Source organism: Bufo bufo, chromosome 10 (assembly GCF_905171765.1).
Source record: "Bufo bufo chromosome 10, aBufBuf1.1, whole genome shotgun sequence".
Lineage (NCBI taxonomy): Eukaryota > Metazoa > Chordata > Amphibia > Anura > Bufonidae > Bufo > Bufo bufo.
This window is the reverse complement of record NC_053398.1, coordinates 117,024,380-117,046,420: the sequence shown is the minus strand read 5'-3', so window position 1 is coordinate 117,046,420 and position 22,041 is coordinate 117,024,380. Positions and strand designations below refer to the sequence as shown.

The 22,041-nt window shown below is 46.5% G+C and overlaps 1 protein-coding gene across 4 annotated transcripts in view; it reads right to left on the bottom strand.

The window, feature by feature from the left end:
* NLRC5 (NLR family CARD domain containing 5) overlaps positions 1–22,041 on the bottom strand; it is a 157,235-nt gene that overhangs the window by 5,271 nt on the left and 129,923 nt on the right. For all 4 annotated transcript variants that reach the window (XM_040409360.1, XM_040409359.1, XM_040409362.1 and 1 more), the window contains 3 exons: positions 12,454–12,537; positions 9,167–9,250; positions 5,550–5,633 (listed from right to left, as the gene is read on the bottom strand). In XM_040409360.1, coding sequence (XP_040265294.1) covers positions 5,550–5,633; positions 9,167–9,250; positions 12,454–12,537 — 252 coding nt within the window. The remainder of the gene's footprint in view (positions 1–5,549; positions 5,634–9,166; positions 9,251–12,453; positions 12,538–22,041) is intronic.

The following is a 22,041-nucleotide window of genomic DNA, read 5'->3' as shown; positions in this document are numbered from 1 at the left end:
CTGGGTCGCATGTCCTCTGCCGAACTGGCGTGGAATGATAAGGCTTAACTGGTGGTGTTCTGGGAGGGTCTTTCTGACTGAATTAAGGACGAATTGGCTGGTAGCGACCGCCCGTTGTCTCTGAACGACCTGCTTAAATTGGCTACATGGATTTATGTGCGTTTCTGGGAACGCTCCAAGCAGGTTGCATGCACCAGAAGACCACCTCGTCTGGCTCCTTCGTTTCAGAGGCCAGTCCTTCCACCAGCAGTCGTTCCTCCTGAAAAGCCCATGCATATTGAGCGCCTTCGGCTGACTGACCAGGAACGTCTACGTCACAAGGCGGAGAACTTGTGTCTGTATTATGGAGGCAAGACTCACTTTGCGCGTAACTGTCCCCAGAGGCCGGGAAACGCCATTGTCTAGGATCAGTTGGAGAGGTGGTCCTAGACCAGGAAAAGTCCTCTCCAAAACTTTCTGTTCCAGTGACTCTCTCCCACAAGGGAGTTTCACTATCTGTGCCGGCATTTTTGGACTTTGGGTCAGCCGGTAACTATTCTGCAAGCGCTGGTTAATCAGTTTTGGCTTCCCACTGCCCGTCTGGAGAGGCCTCTGTGAGTGGCTTCCGTTAATGGACTACCACTTCCTGAACCAGTACTCACAGTTACTGTGCCTCTTAAATTACAGGTGGGGGTATTGCACTCAGAGTTAATCTCCTTCTACGTGCTGCCAGTTTCTGTGAATCCGATTATTCTGCGCCTTTATTCCCCAATGGTGGACTGGTACTCCGGAGAGATCCTGCGATGGGGATCATCTTGTCGCTCCACCTGCTTAGTGGAGGTCCGGCCTGCTTCCTCATCTACGATACCTGTAGATCTGCCCGGACTACCGCAGCAATATGCCAATTTCGCGGACGTCTTTAGTAAAAAAGACGCCGAGACTCTGCCTCCACATCGTCCATATGACTGTCCAATCGATCTTCTGCCTGGTGCTATTCCTCCTCGTGGTCGAGTCTACCCCCTCTCTCTTACAGAGACAGGAGAGAAGGAGAATCTTGAGAGAGGGTTTATCCTAAAGTCCACTTCACCAGACGGGGCCGGGTTCTTCTTCAGAAGAAAGATGGTTCCTTACGGCCTTGTATCGGTTATCAAGGTCTGAATAAGATTACAGTTAAAAATCGATATCCTCTTCCGCTGATCTCCGAGTTATTTTACAGGATTCGGGGAGCTAAAGTCTTCTCCAAGTTCGACCTGCGAGGTGCATATAATCTTATCCACATTTGAAAAGGTGATAAGTGGAAGACCGCTTTCAACACTCGTGATGGACACTACGAGTATCTTGTCATGCCCTTCGGTCTATGCAATGCTCCTGTGGTAGTCCAAGAGCTAGTTAATGATGTCTTCCAGGATCTGCTCTATACCTGCGTGATCGTGTATCTAGATGATTTACTGGTTTTCTCTCCAGATTTGACCACTCACCGGAGGCATGTATGGCTAGTCCTACAGCACCTGAGGGAAAATGGTCTCTATGCCAAACTCGAGAAAATGTACCTTCGAAAAAACTACAGTACCGTTTCTCGGATACATCATCTCAGATGCTGGATTACAGATGGATCCTGAAAAACTGAATGCAGTAAAGAACTGGCCTCGCCCACAGGGTCTTCGTGCTATACAGCGCTTCCTGGGATTCGTTAACTTCTATCGGCAGTTTATTCCAAACTTTTCATCCCTAACGTCTCCATTCTTCGCTGTTACTAAGAAAGGGGTTAATGACAAAGACTGGCCTCCCGAGGCCACTTTCGTCCAATTAAAGAGCTCCTTTGCATCTGCACCTATTCTGCAACATCCCGATGTCTCCAAGTGGACGTCTCCTCCATAGGAGCCGGTGCGGTTTTACTACAAAAGAATTCCAAGGGCAAGATGTTCACTTGTGGATTCTTCTCCAAGCTCTTCTCTCCCGCTGAAAATAATTACTGTATAGGGGACAGGGAGCTTCTGGCCATAAAACTCGCCTTGGAGGAGTGGCGTTATCTATTGGAGGGAGCCCAGCATCCGGTAATAATTTTCACTGACCATAAGAATCTTAAGTACCTACAGACAGCTCAGCGTCTGAACCCTCGCCAAGCCATGTGGGCACTCTTCTTCTCTCATTTTGATTTTGAGTTACACTTCCACCCGGCTGAGAAGAACATCAATGCGAATGCTCTGTCCTGGTCTTTTGACTTTTCTGACCAGCAAGAGAAGCCTCAATACATGATAGATCCTGCTCGCTTAATCTCGGTGACACGGTAATCACCGGTAAGAAACATTCCTCCCGGGAGAACATTAGTACCATCTGCCAAAAGGAAACGTATCCTGTCGTGGGGGCACAACTCTAAACTGGCCGGTCATCCTGGGATCCGCAAGACCACAGAACTAGTGTCTCGCCACTACTGGTGGCTCACATTGTCCAAAAACGTGCGTGACTGTTTCCGCTTGCACCGTCTGTGCTCAAAATAAAATCTCCAAGAGCAAACCACCAGGCCTGTTGCTACCCCTACCTGTTCCTTATGTTCCATGGCAACACATTGCCATGGACTTTATTACTGATCTGCCTTCTTCAGCTGAATGTACCGTGATTTGGGTGGTTGTGGACCGCTTCTCCTAGATGGCGCACTTCATTCCATTGACTGGATTGCCCTCAGCTACGCTTGCTAAGCTGTTTGTAAAACATATATTTCATTTACATGGTCTACCTGGGCATATTGTTTCTGATGGGGGAGTCCAGTTTACTTCCAAGCTCTGGAGAGCCCTCTCGTCTATTAGAAATTGACCTAGACTTCTCTTCCGGTTACCACCCCCAAACCAACAGGCAACTAGAAAGGATCAATAAAATTTTGGAGAACTATCTTCGACACTTCCTCTCTGCGCAACACGACGACTGGGTATCTCTGCTACCTTGGGCAGAGTTTTCCTATAATAACCACACAAGTGAATCTACTGGATCTTCCCCATTCTATGTCATCTATGGTCAACATCCTCGTACTCCTCTTCCTGTTACTGCATCCTCCGGGGTACCAGCTGCAGATTCTTTCTTCAGAGATTTTTGGAAGATTTGGAGTGACACCAAGGTCTGCATCGACAAAGCAGTGTCCCATATGAAGACAAATGCGGACAAGAAAAGAAGGAAACCACGTCAGTTTTCGTCTGAGGAGAAGGTATGACTTTCCTCCAAGAACATCCGGTTAAGAGTTCCCAGTTTTAAGTTTGCTCCTAGATTCCTTGGACCCTTTGAAGTGTTGAAGAGGATCAAAGATGTGACATACAAGTTACGTCTGCCTCCCTCTCTGCGCATTCCCAATGCCTTCCACGTTTCCTTATTGAAACCAGTAGTCCTTAACTGCTTTTCTACGACTCACTCTGGCATCTGAGAATGCTGACGAAGTCTTTGAAGTCAAGGACATTCTAGACATCAAGAAGCGGGGTAAGAAGACCTATTATCTGGTGGACTGGAAAGGTTTTGGTCCTGAGGAAAGATCCTGGGAACCAACCTCAGGAGAACATTCATGCTCTGGATCTAATTAAAAGCTTTCTGTCGCCGCGGACTCAAGAAGAGGGGGCGTAAGGGAGGGGGGAGGGTACTGTAACAGCGACCTCTGTGTGGAGCTGTTCCCCTACTCATCACCGTGGTCCCGGGCGCCGTGCTCATTTGTGATCTCTACTTTCAGCCTCTGTTGCAGCTCTGGACTCTGCCTGTACGGTTGGTATTACGGTATTACCTATGTGGATTGCGCTCCACAACTTCCATTTAACCTGGACACTGCTTGTACTTGGCTGCTGATGTGGCAGTACGCATCACTCCCTGGGGGGGGGCTGAGTCATGTCATGTGATCTCGTTAACCTACCCTGGCTCTCCTGCAGGTATTTAAGTGGCTCAACCCTTTACCCAGATGCCTCAGAGTCAAGGTCCTAATCTTGTGCTAAAGAGCTTGCTTACCACTCGTGTTCCTGACTTCCTGGACCAGCTGCCACTGACTGGTTTACGCTCTGGAGTAGCCACTGGCAATTACCGATGGTCAAGCCTATCCTCACCATCTGCGGCTCTAGTGAAATCCGGGTAGTTGCTTAGTTACTCCCCTCCAGAGCAGTGCTAGTCAGTGGCACAGTGGGTTCACATCCGCTGATCCGTGACAAACACTTGGATCTGAATACTTTTGTAACTCCATGTAATGAAACATTTAGTATAGCCAGTGAGTAATGCAACAAAACCCTGTATAGCGCCACCTGCTGTCTGTTCTTTTGTCTTACTTCTCTGTCCACCCACCTGAGGTGCTTGCACATACTTAGTTCCATCCTTAACCTGGCACCAGTCCTATCTACTGTCACAGTTAGGCCTCTAGCGCGTGCCTGTCCTGCGGACTGCAAATTGTCGTTCGCAATGCACAGGCACCAACTGTGGCCAGCTGCATGCGGATCGCGACCCCATTCACTTGAATGGGGTCCGCGATCCGTCCATTCCGCAAAATGATAGGACAAGTTCTATCTTTTTGCGGAACGGAACGGAGCCCCACCAAAGCACTTCCGCACCACATCTCCGGATTTGTGGATCCATTCAAGTGAATGGGTCCGCATCCGTGATGCGGAATGTACACGGCCAGTGTCCCGTGTATTACGCAAGAGGCCCTACAGCAACAAAGCTGAAGCAGAAATTACATGCCACCTGAGAAAGGACACGCCCACAAAGCTGCCAGCTTGAATTAAAGGGGTATTCCCAGCATCAGTTTTTATACTTACCTGCGTCCAGCGCGACGTTCACTTCCTGGATTCGGCTGGGCTTGATTGACGTCTTCTCCCGGCCAAGCCGTGCTTGCGCAGAAGACTGAAGTTTTTCTCCCGGCTGGGCCGTGCAATGTCCATGGTGACTTATTCCTGGCCTGTATAGTACAGAGACAGCGTGCGCGTTCGCGGCTCTGTACTATACTGGCCAGGAAGAAGTCAGCATGGCGCATGCGCGTTCAGGAGATTGCGCGGCCCAGGCGGGAGAAAATCTTCAGTCTTCTTCGCAACCGCGGCCCGGCCGGATTCGACAGGAGAGGTGGCCGTAACCAGGGGAGACGAAAGACAACGATCAGGTAAGAGGGGACTTATTTTCTCAAAAAGGGTGGGAATTGGGTAATAAAATGTATTTACAAAAATGATCACTGTCAAATCATTAACAGATTTAACAGTGATCATTGTGATGGGAATACCCCTTTAAGTATAGCAGGCCAGGTGAAGCAATGAATGGGGAGATCTCTGGACCCATGTGAGGTACAGGGCTGGTTCTAGCTTTGTTAGGAAGAGATTGTTATTTACTATATGATGTCTGATTTTCATTTTTTTTACATTACTTAAGAGATAACCCCTTCAAATCTATGTGATGGAATACAGTACTCTTATACAGTAATACATTATATAAAATAGACTTTACCATATTAAATAGCTCTGATATAACTGAACAGAATTGCCTTTTTCATAGAACCTGGTTATTTGCTGCCACTAATTTTCATATTATCATGTGTTTCGTAATCTCTACACATTTTACATACTTACATGATTTCTTCCAAGTTCTGGCAGCATCCGAGCACATTTGCCAGAGATTTGCAAACACTGTCAGATATGCCACATAACTTTAGGCTGTGGAAACACAGAGGAAAGGGTTAAAGTCACTTCAGCAATACCTACGAGCAGGGAGGCATTTTTTTCTGTAGAAGCAGAACTGCTGTAGAATAGGTTACAGTTTACATGATCTTCATCATGTAGACACCATAGAGCATCATTCTGCAACCTGTGGTATGTGAAGGGGGTGCATGCCTCAGGTCTAACATGATTATAAGGGAAAATAATAGCATTCTGAATACAGAATGCTAAGTAAAATAGGGCTGGAGGGGTTACATTTAAAAAAAAAAAAAATTTAACCACTTAAGGACCACAGGTTTATACCCCCCTAGTGACCAGGCCCTTTTTTACAAATCGGCACTCCACAACTTTAGCGGTTTATTGCTCGGTCATGCAACTTACCACCCAAATGAATTTTACCTCCTTTTCTTCTCACTAATAGAGCTTTCATTTGGTGGTATCTCATTGCTGCTGACATTTTAACTTTTTTTGTTATTAATCGAAATTTACCGATTTTTTTTCTCTAAATTTATTGTTCTACATGTCTTTGATAAAAAAAAATGTTTGGGTAAAAAAAAAATGGTTTGGGTAAAAGTTATAGCGTTTACAAACTATGGTACAAAAATGTGAATTTCCGCTTTTTGAAGCAGCTCTGACTTTTGTTTCCTGAGGTTCTACAATGCCCAGACAGTACAAACACCCCACAAATGACCCCATTTTGGAAAGTAGACACCCTAAGGTATTCGCTGATGGGCATAGTGAGTTCATAGAACTTTTTATTTTTTGTCACAAGTTAGCAGAATATGATGATTTATATATATATATTTTTTTTCTTACAAAGTCTCATATTCCACTAACTTGTGACAAAAAATAAAAACTTCCATGAACTCACTATGCCCATCACGAAATACCTTGGGGTGTCTTCTTTCAAAAATGGGGTCACTTGTGGGCTAGTTATACTGCCCTGGCATTTTAGGGGCCCAAATGCGTGTGAAGTAGTTTGAAATCAAAATCTATAAAAAATGGCCAGTGAAATCCGAAAGGTGCTCTTTGGAATGTGGGCCCCTTTGCCCACCTAGGCTGCAAAAAAGTGTCACACATGTGGTATTGCCGTACTCAGGAGAAGTTGGGCAATGTTTCTTGGGGTGTCATTTTACATATACCCATGCTGGGTGAGAGAAATATCTTGGCAAAAGACAACTTTCCCCATTTTTTATACAAAGTTGGCATTTGACAAAGATATTTATCTCACCCAGCATGGGTATATGTAAAATGACACCCCAAAACACATTCCCCAACTTCTCCTGAGTACGGCGATACCAGATGTGTGACACTTTTTTGCAGCCTAGATGCGCAAAGGGGCCCACATTCCTTTTAGGAGGGCATTTTTAGACATTTGGATCCCAGACTTCTTCTCACGCTTTAGGGCCCCTAAAATGCCAGGGCAGTATAAATATCCCACATGTGACCCCATTTTGGAAAGAAGACACCCCAAGGTATTCAATGAGGGGCATGGCGAGTTCATAGAATTTTTTATTTTTTTTGCCACAAGTTAGCGGAAATTGTTTTTTTTTAGTTTTTTCTCACAAAGTCTCCCTAACTTGGGACAAAAATTTCAATCTTTCATGGACTCAATATGCCCCTCAGCGAATACCTTGGGGTGTCTTCTTTCCGAAATGGGGTCACATGTGGGGTATTTATACTGCCCTGGCATTTTAGGGGCCCTAAAGCGTGAGAAGAAGTCTGGAATATAAATGTCTAAAAAAATTTACGCATTTGGATTCCGTGAGGGGTATGGTGAGTTCATGTGAGATTTTATTTTTTGACACAAGTTAGTGGAATATGAGACTTACAGGGGGGTGATCAATGACAGGGGGGTGATCAGGGAGTCTATATGGGGTGATCACCCCCCTGTCATTGATCACCCCCCTGTAAGGCTCCATTCAGACGTCCGTATGTTTTTTACGGATCCACGGATACATGGATCGGATCCGCAAAACACATACGGACATCTGAATGGAGCCTTACAGGGGGGTGATCAATGACAGGGGGGTGATCAATGACAGGGGGGTGATCAGGGAGTCTATATGGGGTGATCACCCCCCTGTCATTGATCACCCTCCCTGTAAGGCTCCATTCAGACGTCCGTATGTTTTTTACGGATCCACGGATACATGGATCGGATCCGCAAAACACATACGGACATCTGAATGGAGCCTTACAGGGGGGTGATCAATGACAGGGGGGTGATCAATGACAGGGGGGTGATCAGGGAGTCTATATGAGGTGATCACCCCCCTGTCATTGATCACCCCCCTGTAAGGCTCCATTCAGATGTCCGTATGTGTTTTGCGGATCCGATCCATGTATCAGTGGATCCGTAAAAATCATACGGACGTCTGAATGGAGCCTTACAGGGGGGTGATCAATGACAGGGGGGTGATCAATGACAGGGGGGTGATCAGGGAGTCTATATGGGGTGATCACCCCCGTCATTGATCACCCCCCTGTAAGGCTCCATTCAGACGTCCGTATGTGTTTTGCGGATCCGATCCATGTATCAGTGGATCCGTAAAAATCATACGGACGTCTGAATGGAGCCTTACAAGGGGGTGATCAATGACAGGGGGGTGATCAATGACAGAGGGGTGGATCAGGGAGTCTATATGGGGTGATCAGGGGTGATCAGGGGTTAATAAGTGACAGGGGGGGTGTAGTGTAGAGGTGTTTGGTGCTACTTATTACTGAGCTGCCTGTGTCCTCTGGTGGTCGATCCAAGCAAAAGGGACCACCAGAGGACCAGGTAGCAGGTATATTAGACGCTGTTATCAAAACAGCGTCTAATATACCTGTTAGGGGTTAAAAAAAATCGCATCTACAGCCTGCCAGCGAACGATCGCCGCTGGCAGGCTGAAGATCCACTCGCTTACCTTCCGATTCTGTGAACGCGCGCGCCTGTGTGCGCGCGTTCACAGGAAATCTCGGCTCACGCGAGATGATGCCAATCGGCGTTAGTGTAGCCTGGGAGCGCCGCAGCAATGACGCCTTTCGGCGTTAGTGTGGTGGGAAGTGGTTAACTCACCTTAATCCACTTGTTCGCGCAGCCGGCATCTCTTCTGTCTTCATCTGTGAGGAATAGGACCTTTGATGACGTCACTGCGTTCATCACATGGTCCATCACATGATCTATCACCATGGTGATGGATCATGTGATGGACCATGTGATGAGCGTAGTAAATAATTGGGACCCTCTGTGAAAGTCTGTGTACCACATTCAGTTTTTTATCACGCGCGTGCAAAACGCATTGTATCCGCGCGATAAAAACTGAACAACGGAACGCAATTGCAGTCAAAACTGACTGCAATTGCGTACCTACTCGCGCGGGTTTGCCGCAACGCATCCGGACACGCTTGTGTGAAAGAGGCCTTAGTAGACAATTTTAGGAATTTTAGCATTTTTAAATCTATGTAATTTACACAGGATCCATTGAAGAACAGATCTGCTATGAAGAATGTAGAACAAAGAGACTTTGAGAAGTAAAAGGTCTTACTCAAGTTTCCTTAGCAAACTCAAATGTGGAAGTCGTTCTGCAAGTTTCAGTTGGTACTGCTCCGTAAATGCGTTTTCTGACAAACTGTGGAGAACATAATAAGAAATGTTAAAATAAAGTCTAACACAAAACACATTCAAGCCTCAAATGCAACAGAGGCAACCGTTCAGTTACTCTAGCCCTGTAACTAGATTTTGCATACAGAATTTTGGGAAAGCTAGGTCATAGTGGGTCATTTAGTTTTGCCTCATTTATTAAAACAGTGGGGGGATGTTAATCTTCCAAAACAGTAGTATTGCACACAGCTGTGTTTTTTGATCTGTGTTATATGGGGTTCATAAACTATTATCGGCATATGCTATGCCTATGGTAGTATACTGGGCAAACAGTAAAATCATGACATGTTCCATCACATGTTATTATGGATGTGCCATGTCCCTCTAGGCCACTGCTAGTGTAACGCCCCAGAGTGGCATTACCACCTCTGCGCCTTGCTACTGTCTTTATTGGTTAACCTAATGTCATCTTATGCATTAATTTCCAGGTCTAGCAAAATGTGTATTTCATTTTCTTGTTATGTGACTGTTCAAGTGTAATGTACCTGGTTCACCAGCAGATGGCGGCAACATTGTCAGAGCTACACTTGCAGAGGATGGAACCTTCTTTCCATTCTCTTACCCCCATCTAGGGAGGAGTTTAGTCTAGTTAGTCAGAATCAGTTCAGCTTACCCCCTGCTAGGGGAGAGTCTAGCTTACCCTCTGCTTGGGAAAGGAAGCAGGAGCCGTCCCCGCTGGATGAGTCCTGCCTAAGCCAGCTAGAGCATCTTCAGCTCTGCTGGATACAGAGGCCAAAGCCTGAAGCCTCAGAAGCAAGGAGGAGAAAGTTCCCTGGATAAAGTTAGAGACAGTCTACCAAATGAGAAGTTGCAGCACCCAAAGAAGCTGAGTTCCATAGCCAGCCTGTTAGCAGAGCAGAGCCAGAGAGCAACAGATGTAGCAGGGCTGAGTTTGTTTGCCTGCCAAAGTTAATGCCAAAGCCTGCTGGAAACCAAGACAAAGCATGTAAATCGTTTGGAGAGAAGTTTATTCAAGTAAAGCCGTTATCAACTTCATCACAAGGTCTGGACTCCAATTATTTAATCATCCCCTTCACCAACCATCCCTTTTCTGCAGTTTCGGAGGACCACGCCTGGGGATTCAGCGTATCCATGTAGGAGCACCGTGACAAGTGCAACACCATTAAGGGACATTAGGCCACCCTACACCACTCTGGCATTCCTAACCTGGGTACCATCCTTATCACCATAAGGGGCACTGTGCCCTTGTTGCTTCACTGCCACTGGAGTCACGACAAAAAATATGTACTTTAAAAACAAAAAGCCCCAGGCACTGTTTACCGCACTAGTGTTTAAAGCATGAATATTCTATAGGAATTCATGTGGTGTTATATATTCCTGATGTTCTGCAGTGTTATAATGTTTTGCACTGCTTTACGCCATTTGCATTTAAATGGTCATTTGCGCCGCAATCTGCGCTGGAAATATGCCAGATAGGCGTATTTCTGGTTAGTAAATGACCCACAAGTTTTTTGTCTGTGAGGGTAATGCACATTTATGGCTAATAGGGGCAGCACGGTGGTTAGCACTGTTGCCTTGCAGCGCTGGGGATCTGGGTTTGAATCTGACCAAGGACAACATCTGCATGGAGTTTGTATGTTCTCCCCATGTTTGTGTGAGTTTCCTCCGGGTTCTCCGGTTTCCTCCCGCACTCCAAAGACAAACTGATAGGAGGCTTAGATTGCGAGCCCCATTGGAGACAGCTTGATGCACTTTGATATCTGTAAAGCACTGCGGAATATATCAGCGCTATATAAGTGCGTACAATAAATCATAAATAAATAATAGACCTCATAGCTCTGGTCAGGATTTTTAGGTTTCCGAATCCCTACTGAATCTACATCCCCTCCCCCAGTTGGCATTGTATATAAGGAATGTTAGCTCAGCGGTCCGTGCCGGCGCTGCTGCTCCTACCCGCGGGCTCCCTCTTTCCCTCCTGCTGCCATGCGCCATGCTGACAAGTGTGGGCAGCAGGTAGCTTAACTGTTGCATCCGTGCTCCATGCCAGAGTTTACTTCCTGCTGGAGACTTGTACTGTTGTTAGGACTTGCATGGGTGTGTCTCTCCTCACTTGTGAGGTAGCACGTACACGCCCTCTGTCTCACCAGCCTATGGCTGGATTGCAGGAAGTATTTAAAGGCGCTTCCTACCGCAGGAAGATGCCTGAGCAACTCATGGTCACTAGCTTGCCTGGTTCCAAGTGTAAAGGTGTTTTTTTAAGTTCCGCTTTGCTGCGTACCGGACCCTGCTTTTGGAATTATCGTATTTTGCCTGTTTGCTGCCTGCCTTTGACCTCGGACTTCGTTTACGGACCTCACTTGTTTGCCGCCTGCCTCTGACTTCGTTTATAGACCTTGCTTGATCTCTGCCTGCCCTGACCACGTACTTCCCCTTGGTGCTTGCATCGGTATCTCTGACCCCCTGGTCAGCTGCCACTGACTCGGGGACTGCTCTGGAGTGGCACCTGGCAACTTCCCTAACGGCCCAAGCCTATCCTCACCATCCGAGGCTCTAGTGTAGACCAGGTAGTTGCTTAGTCACGCCCCTCCAGAGTATAGCCAGTCAGTGGCGCAGTGGGTCCACACCCGCTTGCATAACAAGGAATTTGTGTGTAAAGATTTGTATCTCAGAGGGACTTTGTAGGGAACCCATGGTGCAGCCAGAACTTATTGGAACCGCTGTACTAAGATTTCTGCCTCCATCGTGTGTGGAAGTGTTTGTAGCTACTTTTTTCAACCGTCCTTTGCTCGCTCTGGTCTCCTGTCCATCAGCTAGGAGACTCCAACCAGGGTGTGCCCTGGGGGAAACAACTACTACTCCTATCTGCGGCCTCCTCATCATTGTGCCAGCCATGGGAGTGTGGAAGGAGGAACCAGCCACTGTGATTACTGTGACGACTACCACTCCTATCCTCCTCCTCCGCACTCCCGCTGGGTTGCTGCAGATGTATTATTCCTCCGTAGCATTGGCAGTACCATATGGCTGCACAAGTATTGCTTACAGCACAGGGTCTGTACACATGGCTTTGCATGGATCCTTCCATTGAAAAAACGAATAACAGCAGACATTTCTAACATGCTTTGAACTGTGTGGCTCCCAGCAATTTGTTTTGATCAGATTGCTAAATTATGTATTAGAAAATCCAGAAGAAAAAGCATTTGTTGCAATTACCTGAGATCTTCCATTTGCTGACATGATCCCAAAGCCTCCATAAGTGCACTTTCAGATTTCACGCCCAAACCGCAGGTGCGCAGACTGTGTAAAGTAAACACATTGTCATGTAATGGTGGAAATTAGATGTCATCATATTAGATTATCATAGAAAAAAAAACACATATCTCTACCAAGAAACACATTCTGCTGCAAAACGTACCCCGCGACCCGCTCTCAATTGCTAAGTAAACATGTGATGTGCGCCACGCTATGCCATGCAAGCCAACATTATGTACTCGCAGAAACACCAGAAGTGTACTACATACAAATTTTAATTTATCCATTACATTTCCATCTTACACCCACACATCTTCTAAGCAGAAAACACTCCATTCATAAAGTAGCGCTGCCACATAGTACACCAGATCCAATTAACCCTTGTCTTTCCAGCCATAGCTGCAGTGTAGTTGCTGTAGTGCCAAAGCGACTGGCGAGGGAAGGGTTACCCGTGCTCAATGCACACAGCAAATGTGACACTGTATTTTATATGTTTTCTGTTATTATTTGCTAAAACCAATGCAATAGCCGTTGAAACACTATGTAAATATGTAATATACCCCTAAAAAACTAGGATATTTAACCCTTTATGAGCGCCCAGGACTGGTCCTGACTGCAGCCTAAGTAACTACAGCCCTGTTACAACACATTATTCCGCAGATAATACGGTCATCGTGTTGTCTATAATGAACGTGGTTGGCAAGGGATGGAGTTGCCTATAGGCATATTAGGCCTGTTCCTATAGGCAGCCATAGAAGAAGGGCTACAGAGCATATTTACATGTGATTACACTGAACAGTCTTCATACTGTATGTAAAGTCTGCATATCAATGGGTTTTTTGGTTATTACAAGTTATCCCCTATCCACTGGATAGGAGATAACTGTTTGGTGGGGGTCTGACCCCTGAGGCCACCACCGATCCCAAGAAGAAGGGTATTGAAGGAGCAGCGGGTGAGAATGCTTCCTGCCACACCATTCATTCTCTATGGCAGGGATACTCAACTAGTGGACTGTGGTTCAAATCCAAACCACGGGTGCCAGCAGTCCGGACCTCTGCATGTCCTGCTTTCAACTGTATCTGCATCCTCAGGATAAAGATACAGCTGAATACTGTCCTCCTTCACCATTCCCCCACAACCTGTGGTTTAGCGCAAGCCCTGCTCCATGGGACTTCCGGAGATATTTTGACCTGCCGCTCCATTGCAATGGGGGAACAGGACCCCTGTTCTTGGGATACAAGGGGTCCAAGCAGTCAACCCCCTACTGATCAGCTAGTTATCCCCTCTCTAGCGGATAGATGATGACTTATAGTAACCGGAATACCCTTTTAAGTTAGCCACTCACAGGGCTGTGGGAGTGAGGGGAGGACATCCAGGGAATGATAAGGGGTGGCTGCAGAGGAAGTTAGGTCCTGTGAAAAGTGCAGGACAATGTTGTGCTTTATTTTAATTGAGCAGACAGAAATTTTAAAGTTATGCAGGACTTACAGTGCGTTCTACTGATGGGTCAAGTCTATGGCGCATGATAATTTATCCTATACAGAGTAAGCTACATATGCATATACATACCTTATATGAAAACACATCTGTCGTAAATATACATCCTTTGTGTGAGGGTACTTTCACACTAGCGTTATTGTTTTCCGGCATTGAGTTCCGTCACAGGGGCTCAATACCGGAAAAAGAGATGATCAGTTTTATCCACATGCATTCTGAATGTAGAGAAATCCGTTCAGGATGCATCAGGATGTCTTCAGTCTTTTTGACTTTTCAGGACAGAGATAATACCGCAGCATGCTGCGGTTTTATCTCCGTCCAAAATTCCGGAACACTTGCCAGAATGCCGAATCCGTCATTTTTTCCCATTGACATGCATTAATCCCGAGTGTTCCGGCAAAACGGATCCGGCATTGCGGTCTGCGCATGCTCAGACTGAAAAAAATGTGAGACAAATGTTTATGAGGTCAGGTGATCAGAGATAAGGCTTCACATGAGCCATCAGCTGATGGAACTCAGCAGGGACATTTTGCAAATAGACTGTTTTTAACTGCATGTATCATAAAAACTGCTGAAAGTTTTTAATAAAGACCGAAATTAAAACTGAGAAAAAGATTTTTAGCCCAAAATGAGTAAAATGCAATCATAAAAAAATTGCCCCAAAAGTATCTATAGCCTTTAAGAATCAATCCTTTCTTACCCATCGTGCCTTTTTTTTATTGTGCAGGGCCATGGTACCATATACTGTAGATGTGCACTTGATTGCTATACAATTTATATAAAAATAGCACTACGTTAAAAATTGTAGGGCCATGTCCACCATGTGTAAGTGGGGTTTTGACAGCGTGCAGCAACTGGACCATCTGTTTTTATTGTTAGGCTTCATGCACATGCAGGGGCGTAACTACCATAGCGGCAGACCTAGTGTGCCAGACGTCTGGTTTTAGGCCGGATAGTCCGGTTTTCTGGCTCCCTGTCCTCCGTCCAGCGCAGGGCCTAGACGGACACAGGGATGTCCACCCTTTCAGTAGCTCACGCTCAGACAGCAGCACTGCGCTGTCTGAGCGTGAGCTGCAACAACTGACTGAGGCTTCTCTCAGCCCCAGTCAGTCACTAGAGCCCGCAAACATGGCTCCCTGAGGGCGAGAGAAGCACCCCGGGCTGCTCCCAACTCACCTTGCCCTCAGAAACTTCTTCGCTCTCCTCCCCCCCGGTTTTTCCCCCCTGCCTGTGATGGGGCGTGGCTTCACGGGGTGGGCGTGGCTTAACTGAGCTGGGTTGTCCATTTGGGGGCGTGGTCGGTGAGGTCCAGCTTTCTGGGATGAAGTCAGTGGCCACCCTAGGCAGACCATGCGACTGCTATGGGGCCCAGGGCAAGAGGGGGGCCAGTTGGGATTATCTCCTCTTCTACTGGAGGTGAAAACTTGGTCAGGACTCTACCCTCTAAAGGAACAACTTTTAGCAAATGAGGCAGTGGAAAAATGGCCCAAGAGTCATTGAAAAGGGTTTAGGCAGAAACCCTTCTGTCCGGTGTGGGGGGCCTGGTTTGATCCGTGCTATGGGGCCCTTACTTCTCTATGTACGCCACTGTTCACATGTATTTTGCGGTACGCGTGCATCCTACACTTTCCTCGATCCCTATTATAGAAATGTCTATTCTGGTCCACAAATAGACAAGAATAGGATATGTTCTATAATTTGCAGGCATGCGGACAGAACATGGATGACATCCGTGTGCTGTCCACATCTTTTGCAGCCCTATAGAAATGAATGGGTCCACATCTAAACTGCAAAAAAATTGCATCAGACACGGACCAAAATTACGGTAGTTTGCATGAAGCCTTATAGGTCCCCTGGTCAGTACGTCCATTATGCGTCATAATTATGTTACAGCTGATCCAATAATAGGGAATGTAGTAGTACCATAATGATTATTGCTATGATTGGTAATATTCGGTCAGATCTACTAGCTATGTGCACATTGAGATATTGTGTGCTGCAGCCGCAGCTCCGTCCTATTTCCCGGGCAGGGTCAGACAGCCATCAGCCGAAAAAATACTTCAACTGATGAGATCATTGGCCTTTATAGAGAGTTCACACCTTGCATAATGTGCTACGGGCATCCAGCACCTCCTGCTCCGCCATTCCAATGCCATGAGACTATGGATAGTCGGTAGCACTGGCACACATGTGCTCCAGGCATGTGCCTCCCATGGAGATCTAGGACCTCCTTGACTGTGTGCATTATGTGATATCATCGTGCGCCCACGCCTTGTGTAAGAAGGTACCTGGAATCATATGTGTCACTGAGGTTCCTGGCCTCTGTGAAGTAAGCGACGGTATTTTATGCAGCAGCAGTATTGCTAATTGACAACTTGAGAGTTAGCATGGCTTTCATAGCTAATCCGGGGTGGCTCTTACTGGGAGTAGTCAAAGTGCTGGGTGGGTGACTACTCCCCATGTTCCAGGCCGGGTTTTGCCAGGTATAAAAAACAGCCAGCACTGCCAGGTGTGGTGGATTTACCTCCCTCTGACAGTGTGTAACAACCCAGAGTTGTGTTACGAAACTCTTTTACCCCGCTACAATCTGTTAGAAGCATTTACATTGTCATCAGATGTAATTTTACATACTATCCTCACAAATGTGCATTGTAAGCCTTGTTAAATGTATATTGTTGCAATTTTCATGTTCACCAGCAGGTGGCAGCAATGTGTTAGCAAGGACTTAAAGGGATTTTGTCACCTCATTTTAGATGATAGAGATGCGGACATGCACGGCTAGATCGCCGCTAGCATGTCCACAATATACCTGTCCTATAGGGCTGTGTCATTTTATTTTGTTAAAAAAATGATTTTAGAGATATGTAAATGAGCCTTGTAAGGTGCCCAAGGGGCTGTACTAACCTGCCTGGTTCCCAGCCACGCCCCCCTGTGAAGGAGCCCAGCACCGCCTGTGTCCTCCGAATCTCCTCCTGTCTTCACAGTTAGATTGCCGTAATCTCGCAATGCGCGAGCTCGCGGCGATCTAGTCGTGCATGTCCGCATCTCTATAACCTAAAACGAGGTGACAGAATCCCTTTAAGTCAGTTTAGTGTTTCTGAGCTGGCATAGTTCATTCCAGTTCAGCTCCCCCCTCTGTGAGCAAAGTGGGCTGTGCCCATATCCTGCCTCATGGGGAGGGAAGGAAGTTAGAGTTAGTGTGCCAGCCACCCCTGCTAGGGGAAGGCTGTGTGCGTGTAGGAGCTCCCAGATATAGGGATCCAAGCCAGGATCTTGTCTCGGCTGAGACAATTGATCATCATCCCCAGCCTGAGCCCTTCAGCCTCAGCTGGAGGAAGCAAGCAGACAACTCCAGTTCCAGGAAGAAGCATACCCTGTGAGTAAAGACCAGAGACCCAGGAGAAGCCATATTCCTCCTCAGCTAGTCAGTCCCCAGACAGCAGAAGATAGAAAGTGCAGAAGCCAAATTCCTGCCACAGTTTAGAGCTAACAAGCAGACGTCCTTTCCTGCAAGCTCCAGGTACATGATAGAGCAGAAGATATATTCCTGCCACACATTGCCAATACCTGCTGGGACCAAAGACTAATGCTGTATCTTGTTTGGATGAAAGTTACAAGCAGTAAAGACAATTACTGCTGCAAATCCCTCTATTACTCATACTAGGACCACACTCATTTTATTGCAAGTGAGCCAGGATCCAGGAGTCCAGCCGTACCCAGGTAGGAGACACCGTTGACACAATTACTACTACCATACAGAGACATTACACCACTCTTGCATTCCTAACCTGGGACGTGTGTTATAACACTCTTAAAGGGCCCTGTGACAGTACCCTGCGCACACTGCAATTGGCGTCACAAACAAAACTATAAACTATCACCTACACCTGACCCAGCCATTGCATAATTGGGGCGTCAGAGTGCATACCCTGGTCGAGCTCACCGCATTTTTTGGCGTCACGAACAGGATCGGATGGAATTGTGTGCCTTTCCCTGCTACAACAGAACCGGATCCAATTGTGTGCCAACAGGATCAAATTGCATGTTTCACAGTACTGCAAGACCTGAGAATTGTGCCAAAACCCCAAAAATTGACTTTATTGCTTAACCACTTGCCGCCGCGCTAACGCCGAAAGGCGTCATTGCGGCGGCTCCCCCAGGCTACGCTAACGCCAATTGGCGTCATCTCGCGTGAGCCGAGATTTCCTGTGAACGCGCGCACACAGGCGCGCGCGTTCACAGGAACGGAAGGTAAGAGAGTTGATCTCCAGCCTGCCAGCGGCTGTTTTGATAACAGCGTCTAATATACCTGCTACCTGGTCCTCTGGTGGTCCCCTTTGTTTGGATCGACCACCAGAGGACACAGGTAGCTCAGTAAAGTAGCACCAAGCACCACTACACTACACTACACCCCCCCCGTCACTTATTAACCCCTTATTAGCCCCTGATCACCCCATATAGACTCCCTGATCACCCCCCTGTCATTGATTACCCCCCTGTCATTGATTACCCCCCTGTCATTGATCACACCGCTGTAAAGCTCCATTCAGACGTCCGCATGATTTTTACGGATCCACTGATAGATGGATCGGATCCGCAAAACGCACACAGACGTCTGAATGGAGCCTTACAGGGGCGTGATCAATGACTGTGGTGATCACCCATATAGACTCCCTCATCACCCCCCTATCATTGATCACACCCCTGTAAAGTTCCATTCAGACGTCCGCATGATTTTTACGGATCCACTGATAGATGGATCGGATCCGCAAAACGCACACGGACGTCTGAATGGAGCCTTACAGGGGCGTGATCAATGACTGTGGTGATCACCCCATATAGACTCCCTCATCACCCCCCTGTCATTGATCACACCCCTGTAAAGCTCCATTCAGACGTCCGCATGATTTTTACGGATCCACTGATAGATGGATCGGATCCGCAAAACGCATACGGACGTCTGAATGGAGCCTTACAGGGGCGTGATCAATGACTGTGGTGATCACCCCATATAGACTCCCTCATCACCCCCCTGTCATTGATCACACCCCTGTAAAGCTCCATTCAGACGTCCGCATGATTTTTACGGATCCACTGATAGATGGATCGGATCCGCAAAACACATACGGACATCTGAATGGAGCCTTATAGGGGGGTGATCAATGACAGGGGGGTGATCACCCCATATAGACTCCCTGATCACCCCCCTGTCATTGATCACCCCCCTGTCATTGATTACCCCCCTGTCATTGATCACACCCCTGTAAAGCTCCATTCAGACGTCCGCATGATTTTTACGGATCCACTGATAGATGGATCGGATCCGCAAAACGCATACGGACGTCTGAATGGAGCCTTACAGGGGCGTGATCAATGACTGTGGTGATCACCCCATATAGACTCCCTGATCACCCCCCTGTCATTGATTACCCCCCTGTCATTGATAACCCCCTGTAAAGCTCCATTCAGACGTCCGCATGATTTTTACGGATCCACTGATAGATGGATCGGATCCGCAAAACGCATACGGACGTCTGAATGGAGCCTTACAGGGGCATGATCAATGACTGTGGTGATCACCCCATATAGACTCCCTGATCACCCCCCTGTCATTGATTACCCCCCTGTCATTGATCACCCCCCCTGTCAGGCTGCATTCAGATGTCCGTATGATTTTTACGGATCCACGGATACATGGATCGGATCCGCAAAACACATACGGACATCTGAATGGAGCCTTATAGGGGGGTGATCAATGACAGGGGGGTGATCACCCCATATAGACTCCCTGATCACCCCCCTGTCATTGATCACCCCCCCCTGTCATTGATCACCCCCCTGTCATTGATCACCCCCCTGTCAGGCTCCATTCAGACATTTTTTTGGCCCAAGTTAGCGGAAATTATTATTTTTTTCTTACAAAGTCTCATATTCCACTAACTTGTGTCAAAAAATTAAATCTCACATGAACTCACCATACCCCTCACGGAATCCAAATGCGTAAAATTTTTTAGACATTTATATTCCAGACTTCTTCTCACGCTTTAGGGCCCCTAGAATGCCAGGGCAGTATAAATACCCCACATGTGACCCCATTTCGGAAAGAAGACACCCCCAGGTATTCCGTGAGGGGCATATTGAGTCCATGAAAGATTGAAATTTTTGTCCCAAGTTAGCGGAAAGGGAGACTTTGTGAGAAAAAAATAAAAAATATCAATTTCCGCTAACTTGTGCCAAAAAAAAATAAATTCTATGAACTCGCCATGCCCCTCATTGAATACCTTGGGGTGTCTTCTTTCCAAAATGGGGTCACATGTGGGGCATTTATACTGCCCTGGCATTCTAGGGGCCTCAAAGCGTGAGAAGAAGTCTGGTATCCAAATGTCTAAAAATGCCCTCCTAAAAGGAATTTGGGCACCTTTGCGCATCTAGGCTGCAAAAAAAGTGTCACACATCTGGTATCGCCGTACTCAGGAGAAGTTGGGGAATGTGTTTTGGGGTGTCATTTTACATATACCCATGCTGGGTGAGAGAAATATCTTGGTCAAATGCCAACTTTGTATAAAAAAATGGGAAAAGTTGTCTTTTGCCAAGATATTTCTCTCACCCAGCATGGGTATATGTAAAATGACACCCCAAAACACATTCCCCAACTTCTCCTGAATACGGCGATACCACATGTGTGACACTTTTTTGCAGCCTAGGTGGGCAAAGGGGCCCATATTCCAAAGAGCACCTTTAGGATTTCACAGGTCATTTACCTACTTACCACACATTAGGGCCCCTGGAAAATGCCAGGGCAGTATAACTACCCCACAAGTGACCCCATTTTGGAAAGAAGACACCCCAAGGTATTCCGTGAGGGGCATGGCGAGTTCCTAGAATTTTTTATTTTTTGTCACAAGTTAGTGGAAAATGATGATTTTTATTTTTATTTTTTTTCTTACAAAGTCTCATATTCCACTAACTTGTGACAAAAAATAAAAACTTCCACGAACTCACTATGCCCATCAGCGAATACCTTGGGGTGTCTTCTTTCCAAAATGGGGTCACTTGTGGGGTAGTTATACTGCCCTGGCATTCTAGGGGCCCAAATGTGTGGTAAGGAGTTTGAAATCAAATTCTGTAAAAAATGACCAGTGAAATCCGAAAGGTGCTCTTTGGAATATGGGCCCCTTTGCCCACCTAGGCTGCAAAAAAGTGTCACACATGTGGTATCTCCGTATTCAGGAGAAGTTGGGGAATGTGTTTTGGGGTGTCATTTTACATATACCCATGCTGGGTGAGAGAAATATCTTGGCAAAAGACAACTTTTACCATTTTTTTATACAAAGTTGTCTTTTGCCAAGATATTTCTCTCACCCAGCATGGGTATATGTAAAATGACACCCCAAAACACATTCCCCAACTTCTCCTGAATACGGAGATACCACATGTGTGACACTTTTTTGCAGCCTAGGTGGGCAAAGGGGCCCACATTCCAAAGAGCACCTTTCGGATTTCACCAGCCATTTTTTACAGAATTTGATTTCAAACTCCTTACCACACATTTGGGCCCCTAGAATGCCAGGGCAGTATAACTACCCCACAAGTGACCCCATTTTGGAAAGAAGACATCCCAAGGTATTCGCTGATGGGCATAGTGAGTTCATGGAAGCTTTTATTTTTTGTCAGAAGTTAGTGGAATATAAGACTTTGTAAGAAAAAAAAAGAAAAAAAAATCATCATTTTCCGCTAACTTGTGACAAAAAATAAAAAGTTCTATGAACTCACTATGCCCATCAGCGAATACCTTAGGGTGTCTACTTTCCAAAATGGGGTCATTTGTGGGGTGTTTGTACTGTCTGGCCATTGTAGAACCTCAGGAAACATGACAGGTGCTCAGAAAGTCAGAGCTGCTTCAAAAAGCGGAAATTCACATTTTTGTACCATAGTTTGTAAACGCTATAACTTTTACCCAAACCATTTTTTTTTTACCCAAACATTTTTTTTTTATCAAAGACATGTAGAACAATAAATTTAGAGCAAAATTTATATATGGATCTCGTTTTT